This window comes from Lynx rufus, unplaced genomic scaffold (genome assembly GCF_022079265.1).
Source record: "Lynx rufus isolate CCGP_SWC_20201006 ecotype Redwood Valley unplaced genomic scaffold, mLynRuf1.p SCAF_3, whole genome shotgun sequence".
NCBI lineage: Eukaryota > Metazoa > Chordata > Mammalia > Carnivora > Felidae > Lynx > Lynx rufus.
In genome coordinates, this window is record NW_025814845.1 from 59,597,630 (window position 1) to 59,620,884 (window position 23,255).

A 23,255-nucleotide genomic window follows, 5' to 3' on the forward strand; every position below is an offset into this window, starting at 1 on the left:
TGTGCAATAGACTTATACTTTTCTAGTCTAGTTCACTGTCCACTTCTAGTACACCAATGTGTTAAAAGACAACGTTCTGCTGATATACGGTATTTAAAATCAGGAAATCAAAAATTTCACAGGTTAAGTATAAGTTATGAATACTTGTAGCAAAAAGAAAATTACAGAATTAGAAATATTTCCAAAATTTAAAGCAATGGCAAAAAACATCATGTCTTAATAGGCACATAAACCATTTCCAGGAAGGTTTTCCACTCTTTTTCACTTTCCAGAATGTTTACTAATTGCCCCTGGTTTAGCATATAAACCCTCAAACAAGAGGTTGTATTTAACTGTATCCTAAAATATTTACCTTTACAGTAGCTAAAAACCTGTCCAAAAGACTGCTAGCCAAAGCAAATGTTTCTGGGTAAAGGTTGAATTGGTACTTGAGTTTGGCCAGCCACTGAATCACTTCATCTCTCTGGGATGGAGAAACATTCTATAAGGGAACAAGTAAAAGAGAAAGAGAGAAAAAAAAAAAAAAAAAAAGAGAGAGAGAGAGAGAGAGAACAAGTGAAGTTCCAAGTTACCATCAAGAATGAATTCTCTCTTATAAAAGGTTAGCAAATGCAATGGAATACATTTAGATGTTAAAAATGTTAACTTTACTCAAAATCTATCAAGCTTGAGATGAATGAAAATGTTATTTACTGATCATAGCATTTATTATCAATATCCACCAGTCTCTTTTTCTTTATTAAATAATCTTCATTATGTCATTTCACCATGTACTTATACTTCAATTAATCTAAGGTGTTCAGGGAATATATAAGACTTTAAAAGTTTAGGTATCACTATTATCAACTGATAGTAACTTTGGAATTAAGTTTCCCAATTCTAGAGAATAAGAAAATACAGGGAATTTCTTTCTAAGGCAGCAAATAGCCATTAAACCATCTTAGGAAATACAAATGGAGTATGGTAATAGGATAATAGCCCATTAAAATTAAAACTAAAATCAACAAGAATAAATGAAAGATACCAGTGACAACAAATGAATTACAAATTTAAAGATCACAGAAGAATACTGAAGAGAAAATCACCTGAATTAATTTACCAATGGAGATATTACTATACAAACATATAATGTTAATGCTTCCTATGTATTATTTTAAACTGCTTTATAGGCTTAATTTTTAGATGGTATACACTTTAAAGTAATTATTATTTAGATAACTTTACCCTTGAGTTTTGCAGGCCCCACAAAAAAAAAATAAATAAAACCTAATACTTATAATAAACGAAATAGATCTGTAAGTACTACTTCTGCCAGGTAAACACAACAAAGTACAGAAATGACTGTGATTAGTGGAAAAAAGTATTTTTAGTAAGTGAGGGTTCCAGACAAGTAAAGGTTTAATCCTTAACCCAGATTATAAAGCACTGCAGTCTTTATAATCATAACCATTTTAGATGTAAAGCTTTTAAAATATATTATTTATCTAATTCCTTAGAAAGTAGAGAGGTCATAGCTTAAACCTTTTTCCTGATTACTCTGGGTCAATTTTATGAAATTAATTCTTATAGCACAGAAAGATACATTAAGAGCTATTAAAACATGGAGGGCTGGGGTGCCTGGGTGGCTGAGTCAGTTGAGCGTCTGACTTCGGCTCGGGTCATGATCTTGGCAGTTTGTGAATTTGAGCCCCACTTCGGGCTCTGTGGTAACAGCTCAGAGCCTGGAGCCTGCTTTGGATTCTGTGTCTCCTCCTCTGTCTGCCCCTCCTATGCTCATGCTCTGTCTCTCTCTGTCTCTCAATAATAAGTAAACATTAAAAAAAAATTTTTTTTTTAAAAACATGGAGGGCTGTATATCTTAACAACTTTATCTCCTCCAAGTTTAAGTTGGAATTTCTCTCTCTCCCTCCTCCTGGCTTTCTTTAGTCTTGTGAGAAATACATGACTTGGTGCTCATTAAAATCTCTGCCATTGAACTGGCTAGCCAATTTCTCATTTTTTTTTCCAACTTCTCTGTCACTTTTCACTTTGGCACAACATAGTAAAGTGTTTCTTAGTGTGGGTCAAACCAACTAATCACACTTATTATCATTTTTACATCTAACTCTAAACCCAGTTTTAACTGGTATTTTAGAAGATTAACTGCCATATCTACCTTCTGGTCAACTCCTTTTGTCAATAAAGAATGACCCTAGAATACTACACAAGAAATATGGACAAGAAAATGAGATAAAAATGGTTTACAACCTCTCATGTTAACATCTCACCACCAAACTGGTGTTGAGACTATGACCAATAATCTGAAAACATCTGACAATCAAAACATTTAATTCAGTTCATATTAATAAACATCTAGTGTCTATGATATGACAGGTCCTGGGAATACAATGATGAATAAAAAAACTTCCTATTTAAACTCTGAAACTTAAAGTCTCATGGTGAGGCAAACTTAAGAAAATATCAATCAACTATGATTAGCGTAAAAGAGAGGTATGTACGAGGCACTAAGGGAGCATACTGGAAGGGCACTTGGTCCTGTGTGGAGGTAGAATGAAAGCTTCTTATAAGAGACAACAACACATCTGCATCTTAAAAGTGAGGAAACAATATGATCATTTTAAAGGCACGGAAAAGAGCTGTTTTTTTAAGCCTGTGAACTTTACTCTGAAGCACAGGAATGATGTTAACGCAGAGGAAATAACCTATTGTTAAGCTCTTCTGACTTACAAATTAAATCAAGGTGGGTGAAAAAGACTGCTAGAAACAGATACTCTGAGAATCAGTGGTATAATGCCACTGATCAAAAAGAAACATAAGGCAGTTCATGAAACTGAAGCTATGGGCTTGACAGGTTCTGGGTGCATAGAGTAGCAAGGGAATTTATATCCTGCACAGACTATTGTCCAACATGACAGAGGAAACTGGAGTTAGGCTATTAGAACCAGGAGCTTCAATTCTCTCTCAAAGAGTCTCAAAAAGGTGGCAAAACATTATCATCTGGAGCTGTAGCTTCTTGAGAAAGGCGAGAGGAAGCCGACACAGACTGATAGCTAGGCCCTGAGTCAAAAAGCAGTTAGCATAGTCACTGGTTATAATATATCATTTTCCACAGAGCTCTCAGGTGCTACTTTAAGAACTAGTTCCGGTCTAGGGGTTCCCTGAGAGCCAAATGAAGGCAGTCACGATACTTGTATATGGAAAGACTTAAGCATTCAAGAGAAATTAAATTCCTACCAAGATGAGCTTTTATCTAAAATGCCAAAACAGAAAAGTAATGTTAAGCAAGCCATCCAAACAAATCAATGACATGGAAATACATGCATGCAAGGAGAAACAGATGGTGACAGAATCTGATGGAACTGGGGAGGTTTTAGGGAGGTGAAAGAACAATGATCTAGAGTATCAATGAAAGAACAAAGACACCATTAATTCCACCTTCAGCTCAGACATCTACACAATGGGGATAGAGGAGAAAAAGATCCCTAACTCATAAATTATATTACATAGTGTGTTTATTTGGTATTTTTGACATTAAACAGATAACACAAACATATAACTGTAAGAAGTGCCACAAAAGATGAACATAATGTGCTGTAAGAGTATGTAACATAGGGAACATGATTATATAGATTTCATATCGTAGCTATAAAACTAAATGTAGAAACAGAATGCAAAAGGCACTTAAAATACTAGTGTTGTTCTTTCCACTTCTAAAAATACCTGATGCTCTAGTGATGCCAGAAAAAATTTACAAAATATTACATATAATTTTTAAACCAAGTATAATACAACTAGTTATAAAAGAGATAACAGGATCTTTAGACTTTACATCTTATATTAAAATTTGGGAACAGAGCCAAGAAAGCATTCCTGCTTGGCTAGTATTAATATCACTAGTCAAAATTAACAAAAATAACAACTACAACAAAAAACTCACAAAAGGTAACAGTTTAAGACTCACTCTTAGGGAAGTCGTACTAACATCACTTTTTCAAATCGATTCAAGCATGTACTTATGAAACAGTAATATTATTAGGATAGCTTTAGAAAAATTAAGTTCTGTGTCTAAGTAATCCCATTCAGAAGGAAGGACAGAAGGAAGAAAGGAAAGCAGAACTGCCTGCCCACCGCAGATAGTACTTCTTGATCAAGGGATGTTTTCTTTTCCGTGGATTCCTCAAATAGGGTTAAGAGAGTTCAGTTCATTGGTTAACAACCAATCCTCAAGAGAATTTATAATGCATTGATTCAACCTGGTAAAACATAGGGCTTTATATTTCACATGTTACATTCTGATCATTAAAATACAAATCCTCCCCAGCTTTAAACTCTAAAAGGCTCACCATTACCTAAAAGATTAAGTACAATCCCCCAGGCATGGCATACAAATCCCTATGATCTACCTCTCCAGCCCCACTCACCTTCCATCTCTTTCTGCCTTAAAATCCATACTGTAAGGATAGCACTTGTATATTTATAGTCCTTCCTTGCTTCTGCCATGCTATTTTATTATATCACTGCTCCTCTGTTCATACTGTTCCCTCTGGTTGGAACACACCCCTTCTCTTTTACCTGTCCTATTATTTATCCTTGAAGAGCTATTTCAATGGTCACTCCTCACTACACTTTTCCTAGTAACTCTAGTTGAGCAAAGTACTTTCCTCTGCTCCCACAGCCTCTCCTGTCACATCTCTAAAGTTCAACATTAAGAAAAGTTACATTTTTGCTTTTCGCTATGACAGATTAGGTAATGACCTACAGTCCAGCGGAGAACTAGAAAAGCTATTAACCACCACCACCACCACCACCTGTTTTGAAGTCATCAGAACTTCTAGGACCACCAGGCTTTGCAGATCTAAGATCCTGGATGTGAGGTACAGGTATCCTCAAATTTCAAAAGTCCATGTTATGTCACTTAGCTTTTACTGAAAATCTACATTAGTACATGAAAAACTCTGAAGAGAATTTTCACTTTTACAAAAAAAGGCAAAAAGTAAACACAGCATTCAGCACTTGTTTTGCAACAAGATGTTAAGGAGATGGTGATGGCACACCCAGAACAGCACATCGGTACTGCCAATCTCCTTTCCCCAGAACTACACTCAGTATCTCAGCATCAAGCCACCATGGCTTTGAACATTGTCTGTGAGCATCAGTACTATCTTGAGTTACTTTGTCCATCTGTTAGCAAGATGTGTCCTAAGGTATCAGAAAAGCCAAAGAGATGGTTTAGGAACACTCAAAAAATTTCCCTGATAAGTTAATGGTAATTGTTTCTTCACTTTACAACATTTCAGCTTACAAAAGTTTTCACAGGAGTGTTCTATTCACTTTTGAATATGGGGAAACCTTAAATGAGAGGAATCAATATTCTATAGTAGTTTTCCTTCAGGGCATCTGCCCCTCCTGTGAGTATGCCAAAAAACTGAGTATGGGCAAGGAAACCTACAGAGCTTTTGAGGCTTCTATAGGGCTAGAGACAAAATATGGAGACTTGAGGAGCCAAGAACCTAGAGGGACAGGGAGGGTCAGAGAACTAAATGTGACACTCAGTTGATTTCCCCCTTAATTTTGAAATTAAATTTTAAGTTTATTATTTATTTATTTTGAGAGAACTAGAGAGCACATGGGGGATAGGCAACAGAGGGAGAAAGAATCCCAAGCAGGCTCTGCACTAATAGTGCAGAGCCTGACATGGACCTGAACTCATGAACCATGAGATCGTGACCTGAGCAGAAACCAAAAACAGGACTCTTAACTGAGCCACCCAGGAATCCCTTGAATGAAATTCTGAAGTCGGGAAGGATAGAGATGTAAGAAGCTAAGCAAAAGCCTCTGAAAAGGAAGAATGAGTTCAGCACCCTTCAGCAACCTCCCAAGTTCTCAGGTGGAATTCTTGGTTACACTCTAGGAGGGGGGCAAACCAGAGGCAGATGAAGCCATACCCAACTGCTGCCCAGACTTCAATCAGCACCATCTCTGACTGGGTTAAAGTGATTCATCTCCTACTCAGTTTGCCCACCAAAAAAAGACTGAACCCTTCTGTAACAAGAAAACATCTAGAGCCTTTACAATTTTTCATAATGTTCAGCATCCAATTAAAAATTATTGGGTATGCTATATAGTATAATGCTAAGCAAAGTCAGTCAGAGAAAGGCAAATACCATATGATTTCACTCATATGTGGAATTTAAGAAATGGAACAAACGAACAAAAGGGGAGAAAGAGAGAGAGACACACAAACCAAGAAATAGACTCTACTACAGAGAACAAGTTGATGGTTGCCAGAGGGGAGGATGGTGGGGGGGAATGGGTGAAATAGGTGAAAGGGATTAAGAATACACTTATCTTGATGAGCACTGAGTAAGGAATAGATACACTGAATCACTATATTGTACATCTGGACTCTAATATAACACTGTATGTTAACAATACTGGAATTAAAATTAAAAACTTAATTAAGAAAAATTAAGGAGGTATGATAAAAGAACGAAGTGACCAAAAACCAAGAGAAAAAAGGGATAACAACAAAAAGACCTAGATCTTTGAATTATCAGAAAAGGACTTAAGGGACACATGGGTGGCTCAGTCAGCTGAACATCCAACTCTTGGTTTCAGTTCAGGGCATGATCTCGTGGTTCATGGGATAGGGCCCCACATCAGGCTCTGTGCTGACAGTGCAGAGCCTCTGCTTGGGATTCTCTCTCTTCCTCTCTCTCTGCCCCTCCCCTGCTCGTGCTCTCTTTCAAAATAAATAAATAAACATTTTTAAAAAAAGGAAAAAAGGACTTAATATACAAGAAAATAGAGGAAAAGCAGGAAAACAGATGAAAAAATGAAGAATTTCACTAGAAAAATGATACCTATAAAAAAAATCCAAAAGGAAATTCTAGAACTAAAAAATATAGTAACTGAAATTAAGAACCCCATGAGGCAAATGAGACATGGGTGAACAACTACACTTCGAGGAAACCTTAATTTTAAATGTGTATCTTAAAACAGAAGAATCAATTTTTTAAGCATCTACTTCAAGATAAAGAACAGCAAATTACACAAAGGTAACAGAAGCAAGAAATGAAAAAAAGAGCAAAACTTAAAAAGAAAACACATGTGTGGGGTGCCTGGGTGGCTCAGGCATCCAACTCGACCTCAGCTCAGGTCTGGATGCCACAGTCTTGAGTTCAAGCCCCACACTGGGTTCTGTGCTGGGTGGGAAGCCTACTTAAAAAAAAAAAAAAGCAAATGTACAACAGGGAATATCAACAGAACTAAAAGACTAATCCACAGATCTCTAGAAACACTAATCAAAAAAAAAGCACAAATCACTAAGTAAATGAAAAAAGAACATCATTATGAACTTTTTCAATGTTAAAAAGATATTATAGGGCTGCCTGGGTGGCTCAGCTGGTTGAGCTGGTTGAGCGTCTGACTCTTGATTTACACTCAGGTCGTGATCTCATGGTTGTGAGATCAACTCACATGTGGGGGCTCTGTGCTGGGCATGGAGCCTGCTTACAATTCTCTCTCTCTCTCTCTCTCTCTCTCTCTCTCTCTCTCTCTCTGCCCCTCCCCTACTCATGTGTGCACTCTCTCTACCTTTAAAAAAAAAGAAACATGATCTCACTGCTTGTGAGTTCGAGCCATGCATTGGGCTTTGTGCTGACAGCTCAGAACCTGGAGCCTACTTCGGATTCGGTCTCCCTCTCTCTCTGCCCCTCCCCGCTCTCACCCTCTGTCTCTCTCTCTCGAATATAAATAAACATTTAAAAAAAATGTTTAAAAAAAAAAGGCGGCTTTAAAAACAAGTTCAATAAGCCAACATGACACTGCTGCCAAAACTAAACTAAACAAAATTTAGGCTGCTTTAATGAAATTATCAAACCAAGATAAAGTAATAGTTTCACTTCATTGCTTATTATTAACTACAACTGAAAGATCACAACTTAAGAAACACACTAAAAAGAGTAGATCTTGAAAAAGAAACCCTGGGGTGGTACGAGAGAAATCTTAATCAAAAAATGGTTGGGGCGCCTGGGTGGCGCAGTCGGTTAAGCGTCCGACTTCAGCCAGGTCACGATCTCGCGGTCCGTGAGTTCGAGCCCCGCGTCGGGCTCTGGGCTGATGGCTCAGAGCCTGGAGCCTGTTTCCGGTTCTGTGTCTCCCTCTCTCTCTGCCCCTCCCCCATTCATGCTCTGTCTCTCTCTGTCCCAAAAATAAATAAACGTTGAAAAAAAAAAATGGTTAAAAAAACAAGAGAGATGTCGCACAGTGAAGGAAACAATCAACAAAACTAAGAGGCAGCCTACAGAATGGGAGATGATATTTGCAAATGACTACTGGATAAAGGGTTAGTATCCAAAATCTAGAAAGAATTTACCAAACTCAACACCCAAAAAACAAATAATCTAGTGCAGAAATGGGCAGAAGACATGAACAGACACTTTTTCAAAGAAGACATCCAGATGACTAACGGACACATGAAAAGATGCAAACCAAGACTACACTGTATGTTAACTAACTTGAATGAATGAATGAATGAATGAATGAAAGAAAGAAAGAAAAAGAAAGAAAGAAAAAAGGAAAGAGAAAGAAAGAAAGATAAAGAAAGAAAGAAAAAAGGAAAGAAAGAAAGAAAGAAAGAAAGAAAGAAAGAAAGAAAGAGAAAGAAAGAAAGAAAAAAGGAAAAGAGATGACTTTTTGGGCTTAACACGTCTTTGAATAGATAAAGGGCTACCACTTAAAACAAGGAAATTTATTCTGTATTGCTCCAGTGGACAAAACTAGAACCTGTAAGTGGCCACTAGAAAGAAGGAGTTTTCAGGTTCAATTTAGGAAAAACTTGATAATAATTTATAGTTTTTCCATAGTAGAATGAATAAAATATCCAAAACAGAGGATCACTTACCAGAGATGTTAGAAGGAGAACTTTTCTACTGTGTGGTTAGAGTAAATCAGTGATTCCCAAATCTAATTCATGTTAATAAAACTATAAAGCTTTTTAAAATACATATTTCCATAATTGCCACCACAAGCCCAAGAAGTCTGAGTGAGGCCTGGAATCTCTGTAAGACATCTCCTGGGTGACTCTGATACACTCAGAAGCCCAGTGGCTCGAGATCGTGTATTGGAAACTACATAATTATATAGCCTTTGAAGATTCCTTAGAGTTTCAAACTTCTAATGAAAACCATCTTTATAGTAACAGCTTCAAGCATAGTTTTGTCTTTGCATATCAAAAGCACTTTAGCAAAATAAAGAATATCTGAAAGTGCATGTCACTTTGACCAGTCTTCAATTTTTCCCCCAAATTCATATAACAAAATTATCGTGTAATTGAACGTACTATTATGTAAAAGAACTTCTCTAACCTGAAATAATTACAAAGAAATAATAATGTTCATTTAAAAGATGTTTACTACTATGTTATATGCCAGTAAATGTTTACTACTATATTATATGTCTATTATATGCCAGTAAATAAAATAACACAACCCTAGCCCAAAGGAACTCATAATCACATCATTAGGAAATAATATTGTGTGCTATAAGGGAAGTAAAAAGTGCTGTAGAAGCACACACACAGGGAGTGATAGGTGTATAACATTCTCGTGTGACCACTCTGTTCTAAACTTGGGGATACAAGCTTCAGATTAAAAGAGAACTGTAAGAGAGTGATCCAGAGGTAGAGTTTAGGTAGAGAAAGAAACATAAGGAAACTGAAGGAAAGACGCAAAGCAGAAAATTAAAATATTTTATTTTTCCATTTTTACCAGCACTTAAAAAAACATTAGAAAAGTTGGACAAAGTATGTATATGGCTTAACAACAAGACTGTTTCTTTTCTCCAAGAAATCAAGAAGGGAAAACATGATTAGAAGTAATCGTGGAAAGAGAAGTAAAAAAGCCAGTCCGTGAAGAGTGATAGAAGAAAATAAAAAAATTAGAACTAGAATACAGAAGTGTCTTTGGGGGTTACTATGGAAAGTGGCTCCAGCCCTTACAGCTCTTTCCTCTTATCCCTACCTTATTCCCTATCTCCATCAGAACAAGCCCATCCACATTTGAGAACTAACTTTGGCTTCTACTTGATGTTACTAAAAGCAAATCCTTAAGTATTCCCTCTTAGAAGTTTAATACTGTTCTATTCTCTGGTATTACCTCAGTAGTATTTACTAAGTCACCTATAGAAATAGGCCAGGTTAAGTGATAACACAGCAATATACTATAATCTTGGTAGAGTATCACCTTTAAAGACTATGTTGTAAAAGAATATTACTGTTGGTTACATGCTGACTCAAGGAGACAGCAGAAGAAGGAAGAAAGAAATGGTTCTAAAGCCAGGTGTATTTAAGCTTTGAGGCATACCAGAATGTCAGAACATAAGGACAGGAATTTCAGTTTTCTCACTGATGTATCTTCAATGCTTAGAAGTGCTCAGAATGTAACAGTTACTTAATGAACATTTACTGAATGACTGAATTCCCAAGTAATCTAAAAAAATCACACAAGATGGGGTGCCTAGGTGGCTCAGTTGGTTAAGAGTCCGACTCTTGATCTCAGCTCAGGTCATAATCTCATGTTTCATGGGATTGAGCCCCACATCAGACTCTGTGCTGATGGCGCAGAGCCTGCTTGGGATTCTGTCTCTCCCTCTCTCTTCCCCTTCCCAGCTTGCACTCTTTTGCTCTCTCTCAAAATAAATAAACTTTAAAAAAATAGTAACAAAAAAAATTAAAAATCACACAAGTACATAAAAGTAAAAACTGAAAACAAAGTATAATGGGAAGAGAACTACCTCAGGTTCAAATTATAACTCTACTACTTATTAAAGTCTTGAGTCCTGGGGCGCCTGGGTGGCTCAGTTGGTTAAGCGTCCGATTTCGGCTCAGGTCATGAATCTCATAGTCTGTAAGTTCGAGCCCTGCATCAGGCTCTGTGCTGACAGCTCACAGCCTGGAGCCTCCTTTGGATTCTGTGTCTCCCTCTCTCTCTGACCCTCCCCCATTCATGCTCTGTCTCTCTCTGTCTCAAAAATAAATAAACGTTAAAAATAATTTATAAAGTCTTGAGCAAAGGGACTATTACCTATTTCAAAGGATTAAATATGGTAACACACTCCAGTTAACTAATTTCAATCTGCTAAATGACAAATAAGTAACAATAAATGCAAAACATTTTTCATCAGCTTGTGACAAAGAATGACAGAAATAGGTTAGAATTAGAAGATGCATTTAGATTTCAAAAACCTACAAAGGTTAACCTAAATCAACAAAGGAGGAACTCAGATATTTGCTATTCATTTACCTACACAGATCAAAAATTTCTTGGCCACTGTTCTTCATCCCAAGCACAATGCAAGATACTAGGGATAAAAAAGAGCTTATACAATAAGCTTTGGAAGTGCATAAACTGAATAATTATTTGTTAAAAAAAAAACATTAATAGGATTGTATGTTAGAAGCATAAACATTTCTAAAAGAAAAGGCATATGGCTAATAGTAATTGAGTGGTAAGAAGCCTATCTCTCTAGAAGCATCCAACATTGGCATTATCTTAGTAGCTTACTCGAACCCCTTATAAATATTCAAGAAAGAAAGAACAATTTTTGTGTACTAAAGATAATTTCAGCTTCCATAGCTAACTATATAACTAGAAATAAAGAAGGCTTATTGGTGTTAGCACTGGGCTATAGTGAAAGAGAACAAATGTATCTTCTTAAAGCTGTAACTCAGATAACACAAGCTAACAAAAAGTTCATTCTTGTTTCAGAATGAAACAAGAAGTTTCTTAAATAAAAAATAGAGCATATCCTTTAATAGTATGTATTTCTCCCATGCAGTGTCAAGACACCACTATATGAGAGTAGTACACTTATTTCTAAGTCATCTATCTAGAGTGAAGAGAAAAATCATTACCTGATTGGTAGGCATTTTCGGCACATTCACCTTCCACATCTGGGCTTCCCTAGAGATTGCCTTTTCCAACAGGAAAGACAATCTCTGGTTTTCCAAAGGCCCTGGAAACTTCATGATATCCTTTGGATCTGCCTGTCTCCCAGCTTGATGTAGCTACCTATAAAATCAAATAGAAAACAATGCTTTTTCTTTAATTATAGAGTACATGTAGCATTGTACAAATCTGTTGTTCTTATTAAGCAATTCATAAAACAAAATAAGAATGTTACAAGGCAGTATAGGATTTCATAGGTCTTTAAAATACATTAAAACGTTACAATAATTATGTTACCTAAACATATTCACTTTTAATATGAAACCCAGTAGTAAAGACAATAAAAACATGGACATATAATTCATAGAACCTATAGACTCTGAAGAAAATATATTATTACATCTCAAATTGTGCCAACAAATTTTAAGTCATTGGATTTTCATACTAGTAATTCTTAGTAGTTATCCCAAATATTCCTCTTAAAAATCTAATCAGATAAAGGTTACTAACCTTTTCTTTCATTAAAAAAAATGAAATCCATAGCATTATATCCCACTCATTCCCATATAATCAGTATGAAATCGTCTTTGTGCTTCCAATACAGTGTCCGCTAACTAAACACAGAACTATTTATATTAGAATTAAATGAAGTTAAAATATAATTCCTCAGTCACTACTGCCCCATTTCAAATGCTCAATAGCCACATGTAGTTTGTGGATACTGCATCAGATAGTGCAGAAAAGGAACATCTGTATCACTGCATAAAGTTCTACTAGAGAGTGATCATCTAGAAAACTCAGCAATAAAGTGACGGGCACCCTAAAATGAGCAAGTCTAAAGAGCAACAGTCCAGATCAGTGCAGTGCAACTGAAAGTCCAGGAGAAAGGTCTTTAAGTTTTTAAAAAAAAAAATAATAGAATAAAATAAAGAAAGAAAAGAAAAAGAAACTAGAGACTGAGATGTACAACCATGCTTAGAAAATTGGATTGAGGGGTGCCTACGTGGGCTCAGCTGGTTAAGTATCTGACTTGATTTCAGCTCAGGTCACTATCTCAAGGTTTGTGAGATCAAGCACAACCCCACCCCCCCAACCCCACCCCAAGTGCTGACAGCACAGAGCCTACTTGGGATTCTCTCTCTCTGCCCTTCCCCCACTCACACTCTGTCCTTTTGTCTCTCTCAAAATAAAAAGAAAATTGGATTGAGAAGCTAAAATGTGGCAAGACTCAACTAGATTTGATAAAAGCTAAGGAAATGAAAGGGTAATTAACATCAGAAAAAAAGATTATGAAAGAAGGCAAACGTAATAATATCGACATTTACATAACAATAATAATGAATATACTAAATAGGGACTTTATCAAACGGATAAAACTGCACTGAGAAGATGAGAGGTATTACAAGGTAAAACGAGAGCCACCCCTTTACATGTCACAGTAGGAAAACTATTAATACCTAAAACTGAACTATCAAAAAACAGTAGGGCAAGTTATTTGAAAATATCTTAAATAACAAGAGAAACAGATAAGTGCTCAGAGATTCACCTCAAGAAAGTGAGAAAAGGGTGAGAATGTCCAGAAGCAGGAGACTGAGGTTCTTCATTATAAACCTCATATAACTATTTCATTTTTCAACTGTGTATATTATGTATGCGCTTCAAATTTATGGGATTAAAAAAAAATTTAAATGCCTAGAATTGACATGAAGATTTGTTTTAAATAAAATTAAAAAATTTTTAAAATAAACTTATTCAATTTCCATGCCACCCTTATCCTCAACTCCAGGTACTCTTTCTTTTCTCTAATTTAAATCCAAGTTAGTTTACAGCATAGTAATGGTTTTAAGAAAATTAAGTGACTCATCACTTACATATAACACCCAGTGCTCATCCCTAAAAGTGCCCTCGTTAATGTCCATCACCCATTTAGCCCATCCCCCCAATCAACTCCCCTCCAGCAACCCTCAGTTTATTCTCTGTAATTAGGAGTCTCTTGTGGTTTGCCTGTTTTTCTTACTTTTCCTTCCCTTCCCCTATTTTCATGTTTCATTTCTTAAATTCCACATAGGAGTGAAATCTTATTTGTTTTTCTCTTATTTTGCTTAGCATAATACACTCCAGTTCCATCCACACTGTTGAAAATGGCAAGATTCCATTTTTTTTTAACTGCCGAGTAATATTGTTGTATATATATACATACATACATATATATATATATATATATATATATATATATATAAAGAAGATGTATACCACATCTTCTTTATCCATTCATCAGTTGATGGACATTTGGGCTCTTTCCATACTTTGTTGATAGTACTGCTATAAACATTGGGGTGCATGTGCCCCTTCAAATCAGCATTTTTGTATCCTTTGGATAAATACCTGGCAGTGCAATTGCTGGGTCATAGGGTAGTTTCTGTTTTTTGGGTATTTTTGAGAAACTATTTTCCAGAGTGTCTGCACCAGTATGCATTCCCACCAACAGTGCAAAAGTGTTCCCCTTTCTCTGCATCCTTGTCAACATGTTATTTCCAGAGTTGTTCATTTTAGCCATTTTGAAATGTGTGAGGTGGTATCTCATTGTGGTTTTGATTTGTATTTCCCTGATGACGAGTGAGGTTGAGCATCTTTTCATGTGTCCGTTAGTCATCTGGATGTCTTCTTTGAAAAAGTGTCTGTTCATGTCTTCTGCCCATTTCTTCACTAGATTATTTGTTTTTTGGGTGTTGAGTTTGGTAAATTATTCCTAGGTTTTGGATACTAACCCTTTATCCAATAGTCATTTGCAAATATCATCTCCCATTCTGTAGGCTGCCTCTTAGTTTTGTTGTTTTTTTCACTGTGCAGCTTTTTATCTTGATGAGGTCCCAATGGTTCATTTTTGCTTTTGTTTTCCTTGCCTCTGAGACCTGTCTAGTAAGAAGTTGTCACAGCGAAGTCAAAGAGGTTATTACCTGTGTCCTCCTCTAGAATTTTGATGGTTTCTTGTCTTACATTTAGGCCTTTCATACATTTTGACTTTACTTCGTGTACAGTGTAAGAAAGTGGTCATTCTTCTGCATGTTACTGTCCAGTTTTCCCAACAACACTTGCTGTCTTTTTTTTCCATTGGATATTCTTTCCTGCGCTGTCAAAGATTAGTTGGCCACACATTTGTGGTTCCATTTCTGGGTTCTGTATTCTGTTCCATTGATCCATGTGTCTGTTTTTGTGCCAGTACCAGGTTCTATCCCTTCCCACTATACCTCCTATGAAATAATAAACAATAGGATAATGAAATGATACCTACCAATATTATCTTTTTATCACTCATAGAACCCTGATAAAACTGGGACTCAATCAAAGGCTGGTTTCAATCCTTGGGGCAAAAAACAAAAACAACCAAGAAGCAAAACAAACAAACCCAAATTTAATCTTTCACAAGCCAATCTTTCAAATGTTTGAAAGCGGCTACCATGCCCACCAACTCATCTTTTTCATAGCTGTAAAACTGTTCAAGGTTTCCTCACATGACATGATTTTTGTTCTTCTAAATTAGCACCAGTTTCAGTATTGATACAGTCTAAGATCATTAGCTATTTTTTTGGAGTCTGCATCACACTATCAATTCAGATAGAATTTATGGTCAACTAAAACTCTTAAGACTTACTAAGGTACACTCAGGCAAATTCTCTTCACCTGCCCCACTCCATTGTGCGTGCAGTTTTGGTGCCCTTTTTTTGAAGGTAGACGGGACCTTGTTCAGGACCATAAATATACTCTTTATTTTTAAAAAAATCACCTTGAAGGAGAGTCACCTTATTAGATTCTAACTATTGTTACATTATGCTGAGGTGTTCTGAGATTCCAATTTTGTTGCCTTGGTAGTTTTCCCAGATTCTCTAAAATTAGATGAACAAAGTCACTATAATTTCATCTGAAGCAGATATAAATATTAACCTTGGAAATGGAGTATAAGCTAGATGACCATCTGTTAAGAGATATTTAGGAAAAACACCTATATTAGTTGGAGATTAAACTTCATTGGTTCTAAGGCTTCTTCTTTACCATTTTAGTACATAATTAACTCTTGTCGAAAGTTACCTGTTTCATTCCATTAGCTATACCCAACAGGGTGGCTCACCAGGATCCCCCAACTTTCTCAACATTCTCCAATGGCTAGCTGCCCCTGTGATTACTCTTCCCTCAAAATGTTTGCTTTGAAAATTACCTTTAAATCGGATGAATAGGGGACAGAGATGCACGCACAGCATCAAATCATGTAAAGAAGAGTAACATCAGATTCAAGAGATTCCTGTTCTTCAATCTTCTACAGTTAAGATTCTAAGTAAGACTTTCAAATATTTAGATTTGAAATTTAACAATTTCAAACAATTGGGCTCTTTCCATACTTTGTTGATAGTACTGCTATAAACATTGGGGTGCATGTGCCCCTTCAAATCAGCATTTTTGTGTCCTTTGGATAAATACCTGGCAGTGCAATTGCTGGGTCATAGGGTAGTTTCTGTTTTTTGGGTATTTTTGAGAAACTATTTTCCAATTGTTTAAAAACAATTTAACAATTGTTTTTAAAACAAAGAAATCTGGGGGCGCCTGGGTGGCGCAGTCGGTTAAGTGTCCGACTTCAGCCAGGTCACGATCTCGCGGTCCGTGAGTTCGAGCCCCGCGTCAGGCTCTGGGCTGATGGCTCAGAGCCTGGAGCCTGCTTCCGATTCTGTGTCTCCCTCTCTCTCTGCCCCTCCCCCATTCATGCTCTGTCTCTCTCTGTCCCAAAAATAAATAAACGTTGGAAAAAAAAAAAAACTTAAAAAAACAAAGAAATCTGGGCCAAAGAAGAAATCATGAGGGAAATTAGAAAATACTTCAAGATGAATGAAAAAGAAAACCTAATATGCCAAAACTTACAGGGTGCAAGTGGAGCAAACTATACCAAAAGCAAATCAGAAAAAATATGAGCAGAAATTAATGAAGGAATAGAGAAATTGAGAAAAATCAATGAAACCAAAAGTTGGTTCTTTGAAAAGATCAACAAAATTGGCAAACCTTTAGCTACACCAACCAAGAAAAAACAGAAAGGTTAAAGTACTAAAATCAGGAATAAAGAGAAGACATTACCACCTATGCTGTAGAAATAAAAGGTATTATAAAGAAATTTTATGAATTGTTTGCAAATAAATTGGACAATTTGCATGAAATGGACAAGCACCTAGAACCACAGATTATCAAAACGGACTTCAAAAGAAACAGAAAAAGCTGAACAGCCATACAAGAAACTGATTCAGTAAACAAACAATTGTCAAAGAAAAGCCTATGCCCAAGTGGCTTCACTAGTGAATTCTACCAAACATCTGCAGAAAAATTTTAAAAATTCTTCACAAACTCCTCCAAAAAGTAAAGAGCATTTCTCAACTTACTTTATGAGGCCAGTGAAGCAAAGACAACAGCACTAGAAAACTATTGATGAACATCTATTCTTTTTTTAATTTTTAATTTTTATTTATTTTTGAGAGAGAGAGACAGAGAGCAAGCAGGGGAGGGGCACAGAGAGAGGGAGACACAGAATTCGAAGCAGGCTCCAGGCTCTGAGCTATCAGCACAGAGCCCAACGCAGGGCTCGAACCCATGAACCATGAGATCATGACCTGAGTCGAAGTCAGACGTCTAAGCGACTGAGCCATCCAGGTGCCCCATGAACATCTCTTCTAAATGCAGATGTGGAATTCCTTAACAAAATACTAGCAAAAAAAAGACTATACACGGTAATCAAGTGGGATTTAGCCCAGGAATGCAAAGTTGCTTTAACATTCAGGAAATCAATTTATGTAATACACCATATGAAAATGAGTAAATAAAGGAACCATTCTTTGCCCACACTAGGGGAATGTAACAAAAAATAAAGAGTTAAAACTTCCTTTATCTTTCAAAAATAAGACATAAATAATCCAAGTGAAAGAAAAAAGCATGGAGGACACTTGCAGAAATATTCCAGGTCAGAGGCTACAGAAAAATGGAAGTTCAATATCTGACCGTAGACTCAATCCTGTACTGGGAAGATAAACTGCTAAAAGTCATTAGTGGGTCAACTGACATAATGGGAACAGACAAATTAAAGTAGATGTTATCAATGTTAGGTCACCTGGGTGGCTCAGTCGGGTTGAGCTCAGGTCATGATCTCACGGTTGGGAGTTTAGCCCCATGCCAGGCTCTGTGCTGACAGCTCAGAGCCTGGACCCTATTTGGATTCTGTCTCTCTGCTCCTCATGCTCTCTCCTCTCAAAAAGTAAACATTTTAAAAAGATTTTTTAAAAATGTTATCAATGTTAAACTTACTAATGATAACTTTACTGCAATTCTATAAGAGAATATTCCTATTTTTGGGGAAATACACAGTAAAATACTTAGGAGAAAAGGGCCATAATGCATGCAACATATATATGCGACAAAGAAAGAGAGGATAAATGATAAAACAAGTGGGGTGATATATTAATGATAGATGAATCTAGGAATAGGGTTTCTTTTTGAAATTACTCTCAAGTTAAGAATGTTGGAAAACCTCCCTCCCCCCTCCCCCCCCCCAACAGAAGACAAGTTATGGAAGTATTTATATTACCAGGACACCTTTTAGATTCCTTTTTTAAGATTCTAGTAAGACAAATAATGGTACAGTGAAGAAAACATTAACCTGAGTTTTGTTTCTCTGATAATGCACAAGTTTGTTTTCTGATGTGTAAAATAGATTAAGTTAGATGAATAATGAAACCTGCTGAAGAATAAAATACAGGGGCGCCTGGATGGCTTAGGTCGTTGAGCGTCCAACTTCGGCTCAGGTCATGATCTCATTGCTCATGGGTTCAAGCCCCATGTCCTGTCGGTGCTGACAGCTCAGAGCCTGGATGGAGCCTGCTTCGGATTCTGTGTCTCCCTCTCTCCCTGCCCCTCACTTACGCTCTCTCCTTCTCAAAAATAAACATTAAAAAAATTTTTTAAAAAAAAGAATAAAATACAAACACTTAAAATATAATTTTACTGTTTGAAATACTAGAACTTTATGGTTATATATATCTTATTATTTTATGCCATTAGTTACATCCAAAACTTTGAATGCTCAGACAGCTAGAAGTCTAAGCAAGAACTAAGAACTAAGAACTTAGAACAGCTAGAACTAAGAAACAAAAAGACTGTTTTGGTTGGCATATTCCATACACTTATAACTTTACAGTAGTTTCACATTTCTCCTGCCATTCTTTCAATTACCACTGCTGCTTCTTTCTCCATGTTTATCAAATAACTTAATGTATGAGTGAATAGTTTATAAAATGCCTACTGTACAGTATAAACTATATTACAAATCTACATACAGAACCTCCTGCTCTTCTAAGAAAACGTGCTGCACAGAGCTGGATAAACAACAGAAACTTTATTAATACAGAATTCTTACATTTATTATCACCATAACACCAACTCCATTAAAATAATTCTGTACTGATGCTGACTTCTGGAACTAAGTTCCTATTCTAAAAAGAGGGATTTTAATGTGACCATCTTGACTTTATGTTCCTAACCTAATAATGAACTGCAGGTACTTGTAATTCCAAAACAGCCTGCTGTTTGCTTCCCTAGCTCCATGCCTTTCCACACACTGGTCTTTCAACCTGAAATGTCCTTCTCTAGCTGGCACTTCCCTTTCTACGGAGCTGTCATTTGCACAGGTCTGTAAATAGTACCCTGCCTTCTCACATCTGTACTTGGACATAATCCTACTTTTGAATTTATCTGCTCTGTGACAGACCTGTCTCTCCTACTAACCCTGAGTTCTTTGATAGCAAACACTCCAGAGTTTAGCACTATGCCTAACAAATAGCTTATGCTTAAATTCTGAATAAGTAAAAGCCATCAGTGCTTACGACTTAGCCAGGTATTGTTCAAAGTATTACACCATATGAACTCATTTAATCCTTATACAACCTAACAAAGTTGGTATTATTATTACACCCATTTTTAAAGATGAAGAAACGTACAGAAAGGTACCTTTCGTTTTTAAAGTATTTTACAATCGGAATAAAACGTGTACACGCTCTCAGCTTCCAATCTTCACCAAAAAACATCGTAGAGCTCCATTCTAACCTACTAGGAGTCACACTGTCGCTTAAACCCAGTTATCGGTCGCTGCAAATCATCGCTACCGTGCCTTCCCCACACACGCTGATTCTAACTAGTCTGCTCTACATCAGTAAGAAATTTATCCCAGTCCAGAAGTTCAGAATCTCCCATCCTTCTGGTTCCAAATCTGCAAATCTAAACCCTGTTCATTCTTCATCTATTTGTCCACTACCTTCTATCTCATCTACCACAAATCACGTGGAAAAAGCAGACGCAGATAATCCTATCGTTAATGTTTTCAACAAATGCATTTTTCGGTAAATTAAAGACTCTACAACATAGGCTGTTCGGGTCTGAATTCTGGCCACCCGGCTCTAGCTGTCACCTACAGGGTAAATTACTTCATCCTGTGGACCCTCAGTTTTCCTCTTGGATAAACTAAGGCTCCCGAACTACCTGCCTCACCACGAGTCCTTTTGAGGCTTCAGTGAGTTGCAAACTGCTTTGAACAATGCCATCAGATAAAAAGGTTCAACAAGTGTTATTTATTAACATCATACCCTGCTCCTCAAACGGAGGCGCTCTCCACTGAGAGAATAAAAAAGCTGAAGACTTGAGCTTGACATTCAGAGGCCTTCAGTGACTCCATTCTACCTCCCCAGGAACACCTTCCACTATTTTGCTACCCAACTCTCAACCCTTGCCCAAATGACCTGCAATGGAACCTCGAGCTCAAGAGGGGGCCGTTCTGTCCTCTTTTCAAAATTTCGGGTACTTCAACCCCGCCTTTCTATCTCACCTCCTTTCCAATTTCCCCCACCCACTCACACCCGGGGTAACATTCCCCTCCCGCGAGTGCCCGCAGTACTGGCCGTTCAACGGATCGTTTGGCATTCATTCCGCTTTGCAATGTCAATTATCTTCCTTTGGCTCCCGCAGTAGCGTTGGAAGTCTAAGGGTGGGGGTGTGTCTCCTTCTTTGTGTGTTACACAGGCTCGAGGTGCCCAGTGCACCAAAGTAGACAATTTGCTGCTGCTACAAAAAAGTTACTCGCTGACAAAAAACTAGCCCGAAAAGGGAACACAGCAGAGCCGTTTACAAACTGGGCAGGTGCTGAACCGTTCTGGCGTGGAGAGGGCGAAGTGGGGGGTGGTCGCGAAGGTTTCCTTTGGAGGGGGAGGCGGGGGCCGGGCCTCAGCCGCGGAGCGCGGCTCCCGGAGCTTCCCTTCAGGTGGCACGGGGTGGAGGGGCAATGGGGGGGGGCGCGAGCGCGGGGCGCGGAGACGCCAGTCCCCCCCCCCCCCGCCCCCTCACCTTCTCCTCCTCTTCCTCCTCCTCCTCCTCCTCCCCGGCGGAGCTGTAGGCCTCACAGTGATGACGCGGGGTCATCCGGGGGCCCGTTACCACCCCATTTTCCTCAGCGCGCGTCGGCGGGGCGCGCGGGACGAGGACCGGACCGACTGAGGAGGGAGAAGAGGGGGAACCGGGCCGGGGGAGCGCGGGCGCTGGCGATCGAGCGGGACGCACGGCTGTGGCCGGTGGGTCAGCGAATTAGTTCCATGACTTCCCCGGACCTGAGGCTGCCGCGGCCACCGCCGGTCCCACTCCTCCAACCGCCGCCGCTAGTGCCCGGGTGGGGAGGGGGTTCCCTCTCGCCATAGGGCGGCGGGGGCCGGGGAGAGGCGGGGGGTGAGACCGGCTCTGCCCCTGCCCGGGGGAAGCGCCTCCGAGGGGAAATGGTGAAAAGGGGGGAAGGGGAGAAAAAGGAAAAAAAAAGGGGAAGGGGGGGAAAATAAGAAAAAGCGAGACAGAGGCGCTGCCGCGTCCGCTCGCGGGGAAGGCTGGGGAGGGAGGGGAGGGAAGGAAGAAGTCCCGGTTCCTCGGCTCCGCCCTCGCGGACCGATTCCTAGACTTGCTCACTCCCTGTAAACAAGGCTGAACTGGTCTCGTGCCCTGTCGTTTTTCCTCTCCGCCGCCTTCCTTGTCCTACGAACGTACAGAGGAGCCCGGCAAAAAAAAGCTGAGCTGTTGGAGACGGGAGGGAGAAGTCTTTAGCACTTGGGTGGAAGAAAGGAAGACGTTTTCTGTGTGCTAAGGGAGGTCAAAAGTGCACGGACTCATTTTCCTTGGAGAAGCGGAAGGGCACATCATCAGCTTCACGGTGACGTAAGCGCTCTCCACTCGCTGGCAGAGGCGTGCGGTGGCCGGAGAGTGCGCTGCGCATGCGCCCCGGGGAAGAAAGAAGCGGCTGAGAGCTCCGCTTGGGGGGTGGGGTTTTGTCTGGATGCTCTTCTGGACGACCCCAGAGCTACCTGATTTTATCCAACCTAATAGGTCTCTAGAGCTTGTAAGAAGGGTTTATTGGGAAGGGGCTGGTACTCTGTTGTGTAAAGATCTTGCATTCTTTGTTGACCTCGCAAAAAAGTGTCTGACAATTACGTATAAGTAGAATTGCGGTTTTTCTCTGTGGCGCATAGTGGATGGAGGTAGATTCTCAAGGGCTTTAGAAATCTGGCAATTCGGAGGTTCATATCCATAAGCACCTTCTTGGGTGCTAAAGTCGTCTTTTACAACCGTAAATTATACTCCTGATGGTGGGGAACCTTCTTGGTAATGCTCCAAGGGAATTCTATACACTTAACCAACACATCTGAGTATTTTAGTAGGTTTTATTACCAGATCTTTAATGAGTGTGTGGGGACATATAAATGTGTTTTATTTGAGGTTCTTTTATTCACCTATGATAATTTTGGGCTCATCTTTTAGTTGCTGCAATTATAGAAAGAATATGTGAAATTACAGAAAGGAAAAAACCCTCAAAGTCAACTATTTACAGGAGTAGCTCCTATTTTTTATAGGCCTATTTTACCAGTCATTGACAAAAATTATATTGAGCATATTCAGCACTTAGACTCAGTGCTAAGGTCTAGCAAACTGGAAGTAACCAAGACAGAAATAGCTCCTGCCTTCATGGAGTGTACAATCCAAACAGGATAAACATTAATCTGATTATCACTATCTAAAATTACTCAGTACATTTTTACCCAAAGATTACAAAACACTAATTTGAAGGGATATATGCACCCATGTGTTTATTGCAGCATTACTTACAATAGCCAAACTGGAAGCAGCCCACCTGTCCGTTGATAGGTGAGTGGGTAAAGAAGATGTAGTGTATATATATATATATATATATATATATAT

The 23,255-nt window shown here is 38.4% G+C and overlaps 1 protein-coding gene across 3 annotated transcripts in view; it reads right to left on the bottom strand.

The window, feature by feature from the left end:
* Positions 1–21,909, bottom strand: part of CCNI (cyclin I) — a 33,791-nt gene extending 11,882 nt beyond the window's left edge. The window contains exons 1-3 of one of the 3 annotated variants that reach the window (XM_047091915.1): positions 21,366–21,908; positions 11,915–12,071; positions 353–481 (exon numbers count right to left, since the gene is read on the bottom strand). In XM_047091915.1, the coding sequence (XP_046947871.1) occupies positions 353–481; positions 11,915–12,028 (243 nt within the window). In that variant the 5' untranslated portion in view covers positions 12,029–12,071; positions 21,366–21,908. Of the gene's footprint in view, positions 1–352; positions 482–11,914; positions 12,072–21,365 lie in introns of all 3 variants that reach the window. The other 2 variants (XM_047091916.1, XM_047091917.1) reach the window with 2 other exon arrangements.
* Between the last annotated feature and the right edge of the window lie 1,346 nt (positions 21,910–23,255).